Below are 16,802 nucleotides of genomic sequence, written 5' to 3' on the forward strand. Positions count from 1 at the left end.
AACTGAAGCCTAGTCGTCTGGCATTCATAGTGTTTTTGTGGCGATGTCTGTGTCCAACAGCTTACTGCCTCCAGAGAATGGTGGTGGTTAGATACACAAGCTTCATAGCAAACCTGTTGAAATAATGTGAAGTTCAAGAGCTCTAGACCACTAGATGCATAATTTGCATTGGAAATACTTGGGGATAAAATGAATGGTCTCTTATGAGTCCAGCCATGTCTGTATGTCTAAAAGAAAAGTATACACTGATTGTACAAAACATTACGAACACCTTCCTAATATTGAGTTGCACCCCTTTTTACCTCAGAACAACCTCAATTGGTTGGGGAATGGACTCTACAAGGTGTTGTAAGCGTTCCACAGGGATGCTGGTACATGTTGACTCCAATGCTTCCCACAGTTGTGTCAAGTTGGCTAGATGCCCTCTGGGTGATGGACCATTCTTGATACACACGGGAAACTGTTGAGCGTGAAAAACCCAGCAGCGTTGCAGTTCTTGACACACTCAAGCCAGCGCGCCCAGGACCTCCTACCACACCCCGTTCAAAGGCACTTACATATTTTGTTTTGTCAATTTACCCTCTGAATGGCACACACACACACAATCCATGTCTCAATTGTCTCAAGGCTTACAAATCCTTCATTTAACCTGTCTCCTCCCCATCGTCTACACTGATTGAAGTGGATTTAACAAGTGACATTAAAAAGGGATCATAACTTTCACCTGGATTCACCTGATCAGCAAGTGTCCTTAATGTTTTGTACACTCAGTGTTTATGTGAGCATGTAAATGTATGATTATCACACATACTGTAAGTGGTTTCAACTGACCACCTGCTTTGATTCTCCACACCTTAGCACACATCACAACTGCTGCTACCAGGCTCTTATTATACTGCTACATTTATACACTTGCTCCCCCTTCCCCAATACACGTGTATTATATTTATGCTAAAAATATATATATTCTGCTGCCATTTACTTTATGTTCATGTTCTTATTTTTTACTAGTTCTTATTGCTGTTGCACTGTTGATAAGGAACCTGCAAGAAAGCATTTTGTCCGACGATATATACCATGCGTATACCGTAACATAGGACTAATACAAACACTTTAAACTTGAAAGCTATTTCCTGATGTAGCCAATACTATGGTATCTCTGTAAGCACTAGGGGGCAGCATATGCTGTCTAAACGCCCATTTTTTTCAGTGGGGCAACTGGTTATACAGAAGTAAATGTCTGAAGATGTGCTAAAGCCCGATAGGTGGTATGTGACATCAGAGCTAAGAATGCCAGGGAATACAGAGAGGCCCTGTGGAAGTCTATATTTAAAGTCATAATTGAAATACCTGATCAAGATCAAACCATTGATTATACCACCACAATGAGTATACCATTATGGGGTCCTGACTGAATAGCAAAGGCATGAAAAACAGTTGCAGTAGTTATGAATTCTTTTGTGATATGAGTTGTTATTTTTGGTACATGTCTGCAGTGAGTGCCCGTGTGTGTCTTGCTTTCAAATGCATATAAGGAATATGCCCTTGTTTTCCTTTGTGCAATGTATGTAAGTAGTCTGAACATAGTCATTTACAGCATAGTTGTTATTCTTTTTAACATAATTTATGAGTGCGTTGCAATGAATTGCAATCTGTGGTAACATACTGACCTCTTGTGGCTGCCTTCTGAACGGCCGACAGATCCAAGTCCATCTACACTCATCAATGTATTATGGGTTAACATCAGGGTCATGCTCAGTGGGGCACGCTGTAGCATAACATTTAGCCATGAAAGACAAAGATGTGTATTCTTATTGGACACGTTCAGGTAGTACCACTCCATTTCAAAACGTTTTGTCCCGACTGAACACAACCCAGTTTATAACCCAGTACAACTACATGCCCTGAGGGAGCTCATTTTATTCATGTATTCTATCCATAACCGCCTAAATGATCAATCCAATAGCCGTGAAGCACAGTGAGCCCCAATGTTACGGTTGTTGTTATTTCCAGATGCGCCTTATCTCTAATGGCAGCATCATGGCAGACTCTTCCAACATCATTATCTGTTTATTAAAATGCCATAATGACCAGTGTGTCACCCCAAGGGGGCATAGAAGGAGGTTAGTCTATTCCTGGTTAGCATGTGAAGAACCTGATCATAGGCAGATTGATGGGCTATTATCATAGCTCATATATTATCACGCAATACAATGAACAATGGAGCAGTGCCATGCTATGTCTATGGGGTGAAGGTGTTTCTTTAATGTAAATATACTTGTTTGAGTTAAACAGTGTTTCGCTCTGATTAGAGGTGAGTTAAACACATGCATCGTAATCTATGCCAATCTCTATTAGACCTCTTGAAAGCTATTTGATGGCTGCCATTGGCAGCGCCAGTGTGCCCATTTTACAGTGGCCCTACTGAGCCTGTGCAGAACATTTCCATCTGTCTCGGAACCAACGAGGGCAAACAGTAGTAAACCTGCACGCAGGACAACAGAGGAGAAAGACCTTTCTGGTAATTACTCTGTGACCTTCAAACAGCATACAGTCAACTCCAGGTACATTGGGATGTTTCTTTATAAGGTTCATTTAAGTTTAGAGAATGCATCATGGATTGCATCTGAAATTGAGTCCCACAGGTTTTCAGTTTATGCTCATATAAACTCTCATTTTTGGCTCAACATTCACTATGAATGGGGAAAAAAATCTAAAATATTTAGTCTAACACTTGATGAACATATCATTAGAGGGATGTCATAGAGGGTGTACTGTAAGTAGCCAGAAGAATTGTGAGAACAGTGTGGTCTGAGACAAGCTGATTGTTGGTACAAGCAAAGTGCTCCACGCAGTATATCAGTGTTAGGAGTTGTCATAACACAAGTATTAGTCTGGTCAACAGAGCACAAAGACTACTGGGTAATAGAGCTCTGCTTAGTACTCAAACCCCACATTGATTTATTTACGTCATCACGGTAGTGGACAGCATTTTGATACATACAAAAGTTATTTTTACAACAAAATATTTTTTTGCACTGGATTGATAAGAAATACTGACCTTTCAACCAGAATCTCTTGATTTAGTGGCCAAGAAGCAAATATGATATGAGCTTAAAGGACAATATGACCTTTTACATTTAAATTAGTCCACAGTGCAACACGTCCCATTCCTGGTCCTGTTCTAGGAGAATCATTTCTCATAGTGGCACACTCCATCAAAGTGAAAAGGGTCTCAATGACAATAAAAGACTTCATAGATCACATTTAGATTCATCTTCTACACCGGACAGTCGTAATTTAGTGCCTATATTACAGCATAAATCTTCAGTGTCGTGCACCCGAATGGAGTCTGTAGTCTGTATTTCTCCATAAATCAAAAAAGGAATTAAAACAGGAGTTAGATTGCTTACGAGGTAGAATATTGTAGACAGATAAATTGACTATTTGTATTAATAAACGTCTTAATGATCCGGAACAGATGTCCTCCGGTAATTACAAGTTTAACAAAGACAGAAATCATCTGGAAGTCCCTGATCACTTGTTCACCTCATTTGGTCTCACACAAACGACTGATGGAGATCGATCCGATTAGAAGACAGAACATATTTACAATTTACAAGTAAAAACAGCTGAAAAGGAAATGTTCAGTCTGGATCAGTTCAGATGGACGGACGGACAGACTTCAAGACAGACACTCTTGTCACGTCACAATCTGTTTCACAAGTTGTTCACATTGTATCATCACAGTTTGTTTCACTAGCTGTTTACATTGTATCCTTTGAGTGTCCAGTTTTCCACTGGAAGTGAAATTGACCGCCAGGAACGATTTCTCTGTCAATCTGCGGTTTAACATTGTCCTGAACACTTCTTTTGCTCTCTTCCTGAAGTGTCTCCCCACAATGACATACAGGAAAGGGTTAATGGCGCTGTTGGCGTATGCCAGGTATGTGGACAGCTGTATGCTAATGTCCAGAATGTGACCCCAGAGGCACCCTGGAGTGACCTGGAAGTAATCCAGCGTGTCCAGGAAGCGCACCACCTGGTAGGGTGTCCAGCAGATGAGGAAGACTGTGAGGACGGTCAGGACCAGTTGTGTGGCCTTCCTCTCTGACCTCACACCAGGAGTTTTTTTGATCTGACCATTTTTCAGAGCGATCACAATGTGGCGACTGCAGTACGCCACCACTATCACAGGAAGCAGGAACCCAACCACGTTATTTGTGATATTGCGCTGGATCTCCCAGTCCGGATGGGGGTAAGCCAAGTAGCAGGCTGTCACCCCCGCCTTGGCCACGTATTTCACCTTGCGGAAGAACAGGATGGGCAAACTCAGCAGGAACCCCATGATCCAGATCCCCAGGCAGATGCGCTTGGCCCAGGCCGCCCTCCGCAGTCGGCTTTGGCACATGGGCCGGACCAGAGCCAGGTAGCGATCGACACTAACCAGCACCAGGAAGAAAACACTACTGTAGTAGTTCATGGAGATGGCCACGTTGACCAGCTTGCACATTGGCTCGCCGAACGCCCAGTGGTAGCCGTTAGCAATGGTAGCGGCCCAGAAGGGTAGACAGGACACTATGACCAGGTCGGCAGCGGCCAGGTTGCCCAGGTAGACATCGGCCACGGTGCATTGCTTTCTCTGCAGGCAAAAGACATTGAGAACCAGGCCGTTGGCCAACACGCCTACCACACTGAGCAGAACCAGGTAGGCTGGCTGGTAGGTGGAGAGCCAGTCCCAGGCTGCAGTGTAGTTGTACAGTAGTGTACAGTTGTAGGGGTCAAACTCAGTCCAATCCAGCTCTGAGTGAGGGTCCTCAGTGGGGAGGAGCCTCTCGGTTGTGTTCTGGAACATTGGGAATCTGGAAGAAAATAATGATTTATCTATTAGTCTTTTTTTCCACGTTTGTTCACACGGGTGTCAAACATTTTTGAAATCATTGAACTGCAACATCCTAAGGAAAAGGAGACACAATTTGAGAATCCACATGAGGGGTGACATAAGGATTCATGGGTTTTTTCCTGCCCGTACTGAGTCATACCTGTACTTTTAACAGTGGAAAATGTGAAATACTGTTCATGACTAACAAGAAACCGATACCAGTGTGGTGTTTCACTGATGGGAGTAGACTAACTGCTCAGGAATCCCTCAAGTCTGCTAACATTACTAGACCTTGATTCATTCTGATAAGAAAAGATAGCAGCGCCCTGACTTGTGTTGGTACATTACATAACTGAAGAAATAGCACATTTTCAAAACTATGTAAAAAAATAAAAGCTCAGTTTGTCCTCTGTTTAGCTTCTGCGTGTGTTGTCTATCTATGCTCAATTTGTAAACAGTATTCCTTTTCCTGACCGTAAAAATGCCCATACATTATATGTTGAGATGTGTATCCAACCTATTTTTTTTACTTGGATCCGTCCCAATTCAGCCACTTTGAATTATATCTCTTTACGTCCTTAGAATAACTTTATCCATCTTGCCCAAATGTAGCATGCACCTCATACAATAAACTTAAAAAACATAAAACACTGCCGTTAATCACAACAAAACATTTTCCCCCCTTTATCTTTCTCATTCCACGAAGATCCCAGTTGCCCTTGAGGCTAACTCACCTTATCTCCAGTGCTTTGTGGTCTCAGTCAAGATGTGCTCTTTCTCCGTGTTCATTCGCCATATATTATCATCATCACCATCTGGCCTCCTCTGAAGAGCGTTCTGGGAGGATGGCCACTCTTATATGAGCCGAACACAGATCATCACAATGTCGTCACTTGGCCTCCAACACAAACCAGTTTTTCCCCTAAGTAGACCTACTTCTTCTGGCTCAGCTATTTATCAAAACCGTGACCCACTGTTTCATTGGAGAGATATAAAAGGAGGCATATTTACAGTAGGAATGTTTTGCAAGTAAACTGCATTGTGCTAGATCCATATAAGTGTGGGAAAGTCCATTAGAGAAGTAAAAATATTTTGAATACATGTATCCAGAGTTAAACCTTGTCCTATTTTGTTTGATTCAATCTGAGGATATTATAAATTGGCTGTGGAGCTTGTCTCAGTTCTCTTTCCAACAAACTTGCCAGATTCATTTCACAGGGTAAACTAAAAAGTCTATGTGACTGACGGAACTTTTTCTGTCGCGTTCAATGTAAATTTGGTTGGAAGTTTGGATGGTCTTTCCAGCATTAATAATGAAACAGTTTCTACAGAAAACAGCCATGGCTAGGCTATAGGACTGTATTGCACTAAAGCAACCAGCCTCCTAAATCTTTCTGGACCAGTGGGAACACTGGCCTTTGAATCCCCTGAGCCTCTGGGCTTCTACAGCCTAATCTTGTAAAGTACGGCCAGCAACCCCCGATATAATTTGTTTATCATGTTCGCACAGAAAAGCTATTAGATTTGCGGAACATACGGTTTTCTCTCCTTATAAAGCCTGTCATTGTCTTTAGGGTATATATTTTATGACCTTGGCCTGGACCTGAATCTAGGTAAATGGTCACTACAGGGATCAAATTTACTTGCCATCATTGCTGGGTTTTTTTGCTTCTATGGCATTGTTCTATAATATTACGGAAAGTAGAGTAAAATACATAAGTATTCACCCCCTTGGATTTCTTCAATTATTTTTGTGTTACAAAGTGGGATTAAAATGGATTTAATTGTTATTTTCTGTCAATGATCTACGCAAAATACTCTGTAATGTCCCCAAAAATGTTTTTAATGAAAAATAATGAATATATCTTGAGCCAGTAACCAAAGGGTCGCTGGCTCGATTCCCGGAGGCGACAAGGTAAAAAAAATCTGTTTCTGTGCCCTTGAGCAAGGCAATTAACTCCAGGGGTGCTAGACAATGGTGACCCCGGCTCTGACTCCACTCCCTGTGGGGGAGTTGGGATATACAAGAAACACACTTCCCACTGGGCACACACTGGTTGAATCAACATTGTTCCCACTTAATACCATTGAACCAATGTTGAATTCAGTTGTGTGTAACAGTGGGTTGTGTGTGACAGGACAAATATATGCACTCCCAAAATTATTATTATTTTGGCAGCGATTACAGCTGTTAGTATTTTTGGGCAAGTCTGTAATAGCTTTTGCACACTTGGATTGTGCAGTATTTTCCCATTATTCTATTCAAAATTCTTCAAGCTCTATCAAGTTGGTTGTTGATTATTGCTAGACAGTCATTTTCAAATCTTGCCATAGATTTTCAAGCGGATTTAGTGTAGATTCTTGTCTTGCTGAAAGGTGAATTCATGTCCCAGTGTCTGGAGGAAAGCAAACTGAACCAGGTTTTCCTCCAGGATTTTAGCTGTGCTTAGCTCAATTCCGTTTATTTTCATCCTGAAAAACTCCCAGTCCTTGCACACTGAGGAACATGGAATTATTATGTGAATTGTTAATAAGGCTATTTCCTGAACTTATTTAGGCTTGCCATAACAAAGGGGGTGAATACTTATATATATATATATATATATATACAACCAAGACATTTTAGTTATTTAAAAAATAATAATTTGTAAATATTTACAGCATTTGCTTTTCAATTTGACGTTACGGAGTGGGACGTTCTTTCATAACGGTGGCATTTGGTCCTGGCATTTTAGAAAATAAATTGCCCCGTTTTTTATTTTACTTTGTCTTTATTTAAATGTATTTGGGTACATCTTCATGTTCTAAATCATCCTTTAAAAAACATTTACTAAAGTGATATGATTAATCATTTTGCTCAACCAGTGGATGTCGTTAAGTGTTTAAAATACCTAGGGACACAAATTGATAACAAGCTGAGTTTTACAGAGAATGCAGACTGTATTTTTTTTTTTAAAGCAAGCCAGCGCAAGCTTTTAATCAGGAAATTGAAGGGGTTTGGGCTCAGCCAGGATGTTCTGGAAAGCAGCTTGATGGAAAGCATCCTCACGTTCAATATGACAGTCTGGTATGGTAATCTGAGCGTGAGGAGAAAAAGTAATTGGTCGACCACAGGCACAGGAGCAGTTTGTTCCACAAGGCAACCTAAAAGAAGGCACTGGCTGTCGTTGGTGACCCCTGCCAACCTCTACACCCTCAGTTCGAGAGGCTTCCCTCTGGCCGGCGCTTCAGAATGCCCATGGCCTAAAAGAACGTGCTCAAACATGGATTTGTTCCTTGTGCTGTTGGGCTACTAAATGCAATTGTATCGGTATATGTACTTATCTATCCAGTGCAGTTGGGGCAGTAGTTAGTTGTGAGTGAATGCATCAATGTCCTCCATGATTTTAGTGTATGCAGTACAATGTACTGACTGGTATAAATGTGTATAATGTGAGAATGTATGTGATCCTTTTAATGTAAGATGATGCCAAAGAAACATTTCCATCCTGGATGGACAATAAAGTTACAGTCTATTTTATTTCCCTTCATTTAAATTCAAATGACACTTTGGATTTATACACCAAATTATTGACGGAATCCTTAAATGTATGACATTCTAAAAGAGTTTGATTAGCTAATCGTTTTTTTTTCTTCAGAATGCTCAAGGTCCTTGCATATCTTTGTAATCAGGGTTTTTCAAGGCGGTCACACCAATTACACACAATTGAGGGACACACTAGTAAAAAAAATAGGTATTTTAATAGACATCTTTGCTTAAATTGATCTATAAATATATTAAATACTTTTGCTCACTGTCTAGCATTCAAAATAATAGATAGCTCTCTCTAAATCCCCAAAACATGTCACTACACCTCTAAACATCACCAGTGGGACAAGCCAATTTGTTTGTCCCCTGTAGTTTCTACAATGCATACAAATACAGCACCTTCGGAAAGTATTCAGACCCCTTTACTTTTCCCACATTTTGTTACGTTACAGCCTCATTCTAAAATTGATTAAATTGTTTTTTCCCCCTCATCAATCTAAATACAATACCCCATAATGACAAAGCAAAAACAGGTTTATAGACATTTTTGCTGATTCATAAAAAACTGAAATATCACATTTACTTAAGTATTCAGACCCTTTATTTACTTTGTTGGGCCACTCAAGGACATTCAGAGACTTGTCCTGAAGCCACTCCTGCAATGTCTTGGCTGTGTGCTTAGGGTCATTGTCCTGTTGGAAGGTGAACCATCGTCCCAGACTGAGGTTCGTTCACCTTTGCCTCAATCCTGACTAGTCTCGCTGTCCCTGCCGCTGAAAAACATCCCCACAGCATGATGCTTCCACCAGCAAAAACATCCTCATAGCATGATGCTGCCACTATGAAACAAATCCCCACAGCATGATCAAAATCAAATAAAAATCAAATTCTATTAGTCACATGTGCAGAATACAACCTTACAGGGAAATGCTTACTAACGAGCCCCTAACCAACAATGCAGTTTAAAAATAAAAAAAATACGTATAAGAATAAGAAAAAAAGTATCAAGTAATTAAAGAACAGCAGTAAAATAACAATAGCGAGACTATATACATGGGGGTACCGGTACAGAGTCAATGTCAAGGTGTTCAGGAGTCTTATGGCTTGGGGGTAGAAGCTGTTTAGAAGCCTCTTGGACCTAGACTTGGCACTCCGGTACCGCTTGCCATGCGGTAGCAGAGAGAGCAGTCTATGACTAGGGTGGCTGGAGACTTTGACAATTTTTAGGGCCTTCCTCTGACACCGTCTGGTATAGAGGTCCTGGATGGCAGGGAGCATGGCCCCAGTGATGTACAGGGCCGTTCGCATTACGATAAACGTTCACAAAAAGCATAACAATTATTTTAAGAATTATAGATTCAGAACTCCTTTATGCCTGTGATGCCGGGCTATGTACTCAGAATATTGCAAAATGTGCTTTCACCGAAAAGCTATTTTAAAATCGGACACCTCGATTGCACAAAGGAGTTCTGTATCTATAATTCTTCTTAAAATAATTGTTATGTTTTTTGTGAACGTTTATCGTGAGTAATTTAGTAAATTCACCGGAAGTGTTCGGTGGGAATGCTAGTTCTGAACGTCACATGCTAATGTAAAAAGCTGGTTTTTGATATAAATATGAACTTGATTGAACAAAACATGCATGTATTGTATAACATAATGTCCTAGGGTTGTCATCTGATGAAGATCATCAAAGGTTAGTGCTGCATTTAGCTGTGGTTTTGTTTTTTGTGACATTATATGCTAGCTTGAAAAATGCGTGTCTGATTATTTCTGGCTGGGTACTCTGCTGACATAATCTAATGTTTTGCTTTCGCTGTAAAGCCTTTTTAAAATCGGACAGTGTGGTTAGATAAAGGAGAGTCTTGTCTTTAAAATGCTGTAAAATAGTCATATGTTTGAAAAATTGAAGTTTTTGTATTTTTGAGGAATTTGCAATTCGCGCCACGCCTATCATTGGATATTGGAGCAGGTGTTCCGCTAGCGGAATGTCTAGATGTAAGAGGTTAACGTCCCCGGCTACTAGTAGCGCCGCCTCTGGGTGAGCATTTTCTTGTTTGCTTATGGCGGAATACAGCTCATTCAATGCTGCTTAGTGCCAGCCTCTTACTGTGGTGGTATATAAACAGCTACGAAAAATACAGATGACCACAACTAGGTAGATAGTGTGGTCTACAGCTTATCATGAGAAACTCTACCTCAGGTGATCAATAGCTTGAGACTTCCTTTGATATCATGCACCAGCTGTTATTTTCAAAAATACATAGTCCGCCGCCTTGTCTTACCAGACGCCGCTGTTCTATCCTGCCAGTACAGCGTATAACCAGCCAGCTTGATGTTGATAGTGTCGTCGTTCAGCTACGACTCCGTGAAGCGTAAGATATTACAGTTTTGAATGTCCCGTTGGTAGTTTAATCTTGCACGTAGGTCATCTATTTTATTCTCCAAAAATTGCACGTTTGCTTGCAGAATGGAAGGAAGTGACCCCTTTTTCTCTGCCTCCTCTTCACGCAAATCACGGGGATCTGGGCTTGTTCCCGAGAAAGCAGTATATCGTTCGCTTTGGGCTCGTCAGACTCGTTAAAGGGAAAAAAGGATTCTGCCAGTCCGTGGTGAGTAATCGCAGTCCTGATGTCCAGAAGTTATTTTCGGTCATAAGAGACGGTAGCGGCAACATTATTTCCAAAATAAGTACAAAAATAAGTTACAAAAACCGCAAATAAACGAACATAAAAACACAATTGCTTTGGGACACGTAAAACGTCTGCCTTCTTCTCAAGCGCCATTCAATGATGCTGCCACCACCATGCTTCATGGTGCCAGGTTTCCTCCAGACATGACGCTTGGCATTCAGGCCAAAGAGTTCAATTTTGGTTCTCATGGTCTGAGTGTTCTTTAGGTGCCTTTTGGCAAACTCCAAGCGGGCTGTCATGTGCCTTTTACTGAGGAGTGGCTTCTCTCTGGCCACTCTACCGTGAAGGCCTGATTGGTGGAGTGCTGCAGACATGGTTGTCCTTCTGGAAGGTTCTCCCATCTCCACAGGTAAACTCTAGAGCTCTGTCAGAGTGACCATCAGGTTCTTGGTCACCTCCCTAACCATGGCCCTTCTCCCCCGATTGCTCATTTTGGCCGGGCGGCCAGCTCTAGGAAGACTCTTGGTGGTTCCAAAGTTCTTCCATTTAAAATTATGGAGGCCACTGTGTTCTTGGGGACCTTCAATGCTAAATAAATGTTTTTTGTACCCTTTCCCAGATTTGTGCCTCGACACAATCCTGTCTCGGAGCTCTACGGACAATTCCATCGACATCATGGCTTGGTTTTTGCTCTGACATGCACTGTGAACTGTGGGACCTTATATAGACAGTTGTGTGCCTTTCCAAATCATGTCCAATCAATTTAATTTACCACAAGTGGACTCCAATCAAGTTGTAGAAACATCTGAAGGATAATCAATGGAAACAGGAAACACCTGAGCTTAATTTAGTCTCATAGCAAAGGGATGAATACTCATGAAAATAAGGTATTTCTGTCTTTCATTTTTAATACATTTACAAAAATGTCTAAAAACATGTTTTTGCTTTGTCATTATGGAGTATTATGTGTAGATTGCTGAGGATTTTAAAATGTTTTATCCATTTTAGAATTAGGCGGTAACGTAACAAAATGTGGAAAAAGTAAAGGGGTCTGAACACTTTCTGAAGGCGCTGTATATCAAATCAAATCAAATCAGATTTTATTGGTCACATATACATGGTTAGCAGATGTTAATGTGAGTGTAGCGAGTGCAACGAAATGCTTGTGATTCTAGTTCCGTGCTTCTAGTATCCTACTGTATTATTTGTCATGTTTTACATGGTGCCAAAGTCAAGGGACAGCATTTAAGACCACAATTCAAGAATTCCTCAAGTATTTTGTGTAGATCAATGACAAAAATCAATTTCGCAGTCCCACTTATTGGTGTGAGAATTACTCTATTTTCTCTAGGCCTATATTACCAGTAGCCATTTCCAATAGTCGTATTCGTTTTAATATTGTCTCATTCTCATTCAGTGCATTCCCCACAATAGAGACCTCTTTCTCGCACAAAAACAGGCTTAACACTCTGTTGCTTATCTGCACTTTCTTTGTATATTTGTGAGTTATCCATTGGCCACATGGTTGAAAGCTGAAATGGCTAGAATAGCTAAATCAATCAAGAAATGAATGAAAGGCCGGTGAGGGCGGCGAGTGTGCCCCATTCACATGATAATCGGGTATCATCCTGTCCAGAGGCTACAGAGGAGAGCAGCAGACGCTGGCCGCAGTTGGTTCCCCAGGGGGTCATCTAAGCCAGGGACAAAGCATGCTGGGTCGATTCCAGTTTCCCTGGAAAAGACAACACACTGACACCAGGTTAGTCTTCGCTATCCATCATGTCGATCAGCATGTATTTATCGGAAGGAGATCCTCTCGATGCCTAGGGGCCACAGCTGTGCCAAGAACAACCAAGCGCTGTTGCTGTGACAGGCTGGCCGAGCTATCTCTGTCACTGCTGCCTCTCTCTTTCTCACTCTCTCTCTCTCTCTCTCTCTCTCTCTCTCACACACTCTCTCTCTCTCTCTCTCTCTCTCTCTCTCTCTCACTCTCTCTCTCTCTCTCTCTCTCACTCTCTCTCTCTTTCCCTCTCTCTTGAATCAGGTCAGGCAGGAGCATGCAGGAAGGCAAACTGCACCACAATCTGCAGATCAGCCTGTCAACCGAGATGAACGACTTAATTAAAGCTTGTAGCAGTATAGCACTATTTTAGTGGGAGACTAAGGTGTGTGTTGGGGGCATGAGGGAGAAGGTCCTCTGGTTTGGTGTTATCCATGTTGCACTCCAATCCATGTCCAATCACTTGTGTACAATGTAAATCCATGTGCTAATATGTGTGGCACACAGCAGGGGTTGGAACCGGTTCTGGGAACAGAACAGAAAACCGGAAAATAACAACAGAAACGGGAACGAAAGTGATCTTTAGTGTCCCGGAATAGAACCACTATTTGAAAAGCATGGTAACATTCCTTTACATTCCAAGTATTTTTTTCAGTCCCACAAAGCACTCAATCTGTCACTCAGGCACTTCCACTTCCAGTGTCTGCCTGCCAAATAGTTTTCTAGGCTAGTTAAAGGAGAAGTGCACTATTTTACAACTTGATGTTAGATGGTTCCTCAACCTGAAAGTAGTCTATGTGTCAGGAGAAACTGTAATCCATTATTCAGTGTTCTTTAAAAACTTCCTCCAGTTTCAATTGTCATTTTTGTGTACAGAGCACTCTGTGAATGGTGCAACATCAATTGCTGTGCTCTCCCCGAAAGTACTGGTTGTCCGCTTCACATGCCGCTCTCGGCTAAGATGCAGTATATGACATCTGACACCTCATTTGCAAAGGGAGTGACACATCACATTTTCTGGCCTATCCAGACAAAGGATCGATTTCCTCTGGCCAGACGGAAGCCACTTCTCAGTAAAGGGCACATGACAGCCCACTTGCCAAAAGGCACCTAAAGGACTCTCAGACCATGAGAAACAAGATTCTCTGGTCTGATAAAATCAAGATTGAACTCTTTGGATGGAATGCCAAGTGTCACGTCTGGAGGAAAGCTGCTCATCCACTGTGACGCAGTCACTGGGGATGAACCTTCCTCTACAGTTTGCCAGGAAAAGGACCCACACATACCGGAAGGCTACCAGGTGGTCCGTTGCCTCTCTGAACACTGTGGTCTTGTCATCAAGCCTCAGGTAGCGACGATGTCCTCATATCTTCCGACCGACATGGTGGCTTATAAACTCACCAAAAAAGAAACTGCCCTTTTTCAGGACCCTGTCTTTCAAAGATAATTCGTAAAAATCCAAATAACTTCATTGTAAATCCAGATCTTCATTGTAAAGGGTTTAAACACCGTTTCCCATGCTAGTTCAATGAACCATAAACAATTAATGAACATGCACCTGTGGAATGGCAGTTAAGACACTAACAGCATACATACAGTTAGCAGTTAAGGTCACAGTTATGAAAACCTAGGACACTAAAGAGGCCTTTCTACTGACTCTGAAAAACACCAAAAGAAAGATGCCCAGGGTCCCTGCTCATCTGCATGAACATGCCTTAGGCATGCTGCAAGGAGGCATGAGGACTGCAGATGTGGCCAGGGCAATAAATTGCAATGTCGGTACTGTGAGACGCCTAAGACGCTACAGGGAGCACTACAGGGAGACAGGATGGACAGCTGATTATCCTTGCAGTGGCAGACCACGTGTAACAACACCTGCACAGGATCGGTACATCCGAACATCACACCTGCGGGACAGGTACAGGTTGGAAACAACAACTGCCTGAGTTACACCAGGAACACACAATCCCTCCATCAGTGCTCAGACTGTCCACAATAGGCTGAGAGAGGCTGGACTGAGGGCTTGTAGGCCTGTTGTAAGGCAGGTCCTCAACAGACATCACCAGCAACAACGTCGCCTATGGGCACAAACCCACCGTCGCTGGACCAGACAGGACTGGCAAAAAGTGCTCTTCACTGACGAGTCACAGTTTTGTCTCAACAGGGAGGATGGTCAGATTCGTGTTTATCGTCGAAGGAATGAGCGTTACAACGAGGCCTGTACTCTGGAGTGGGATCGATTTGGAAGTGGAGGGTCCATCATGGTCTGGGGCGGTGTGTCACAGCATCATCGGACTGAGCTTGTCGTCATTGCAGGCAATCTCAATGCTGTGCATTACAGGGAAGACATCCTCCTCCCTCATGTGGTACCCTTCCTGCAGGCTCATCCTGACATGACCCTCCAGCATGACGATGCCACCAGCCATACCGTGCATGTGTGCATGATTTCCTTCAAGACAGGAATGTCAGTGTTCTACCATGGCCAGCAAAGTGCCCGGATCTCAATCCCATCAAGCACATCTGGGACCTGTTGGATCGGAGGGTGAGGGCGAGGGCCATTCCCCCCAGAAATATCTGGGAACTTGCAGGTGCCTTGGTGGAAGAGTGGGGTAACATCTCACAGCAAGAACTAACAAATCTGGTGCAGTCCATGAGGAGGAGATGCACTGCAGCACTTAACCTCTCTTGGGGAGGTGGGACGCTAGCGGTTCACACTATTCAACAGCCAGTGAAAAATCAGAGCGCCAAATTCAAAACCACATAATGTCATAATTCAAAGTTCTCAAAACATACGACTATTTTACACCATTTTAAAGATACACGTCTCCTTAATGTAACCACATTGTCCGATTTCAAAAAGGCTTTACGGCGAAAGCATAAAGTTAGATTATGTTAGGACAGTTCCAACACAAGAAAAACCACACAGCCATTTTCCTAGCAAGGACAGGCGTCACAAAAACCAGAAAACCAGCTAAAATTATGCACTAACCTTTGACGATCTTCTATGCAACCGCTGTGACAGATTTCAATAAAGCTTCACGGGGAAAGCACACTTTGCAATAATCTGAGTACTGTGCTCAGAAAAATACACCAGGCAATACAGATACCCGCCATTTTGGAGTCATCTAAAATCATAAATAGCATTATAAATATTCACTTACCTTTGATGATCTTCATCAGAAGGCACTTCCAGGAATCCCAGGTCCACAATAAATGTTGTTTTGTTTAATAAAGTACATAATTTATGTCCAAATAGCTCCTTGTTGTTTGCGCATTCAGTAAGCTACTCCAAGTGTAGGAAGCGCGGCCAAAATGTCACGACGGAAAGTCAAAAAAAGTTATATTTATGTTCGTTCAAACATGTCAAATGTTGTATAGCATCAATCTTTAGGGCCTTTTTAACTTAGAACTTCAATAATATTCCAACCGGACGATTCCAGTGTCTTGAAAAACATTTTGGATCACAGCTACCCCTCACGTGAATGCGTGCCAATGAACTCATGTGCTTTCCTGAGTCAACAACTTCCAACTTCCTCCGTTCGCTCTCTGTTCACCATAGACGCCTCAAACAACTTTCTAAAGAATTTTGACATCTAGTGGAAGCCTTAGGAAGTGCAAAATGAACCCTAAGTCACTGATAGGCAATGACTTGAAAGGACTACAAGCACCAGATTTCCCACTTCCTGGTTAGATTTTTCTCAGGTTTTTGCCTGCCATATGAGTTCTGTTATACTCACATGCAAAAATTTAATAACCAACGTTTCGACAGCGAAGCTGTCTTCATCAGGGTATCATCACAAACACTGCGAGATGAGTCATTTATATAGTGTCAAGAGACACACAGGTGTTTGTAATCATGGCCAAGTATGGCCTAATATCATTGGTTAACTCAAATATTTTAAAAAAATGGCATACAAAGAACATACAAAAAGACAAACAAATGGATAGCATACGATCATAGCATTTGTAGTCTAAAAT

General features: G+C 42.0%; 1 protein-coding gene across 1 annotated transcript; it reads right to left on the bottom strand.

Annotated features, from left to right (window-relative positions):
- Positions 1 to 2,955: 2,955 nt before the first annotated feature.
- Positions 2,956 to 5,771, bottom strand: LOC106571729 (B2 bradykinin receptor-like). Its single transcript, XM_014145131.2, has 2 exons — positions 5,617 to 5,771; positions 2,956 to 4,862 (listed from the first exon to the last, which is right to left on the bottom strand). Exon 2 carries the CDS (start codon positions 4,853 to 4,855, stop codon positions 3,704 to 3,706), a length of 1,152 nt encoding a protein of 383 aa, XP_014000606.1. The 5' UTR covers positions 4,856 to 4,862; positions 5,617 to 5,771; the 3' UTR covers positions 2,956 to 3,703.
- Positions 5,772 to 16,802: the final 11,031 nt, after the last annotated feature.

This window comes from Salmo salar, chromosome ssa15, assembly GCF_905237065.1.
Source record: "Salmo salar chromosome ssa15, Ssal_v3.1, whole genome shotgun sequence".
Classification (NCBI taxonomy): Eukaryota; Metazoa; Chordata; class Actinopteri; order Salmoniformes; family Salmonidae; genus Salmo; species Salmo salar.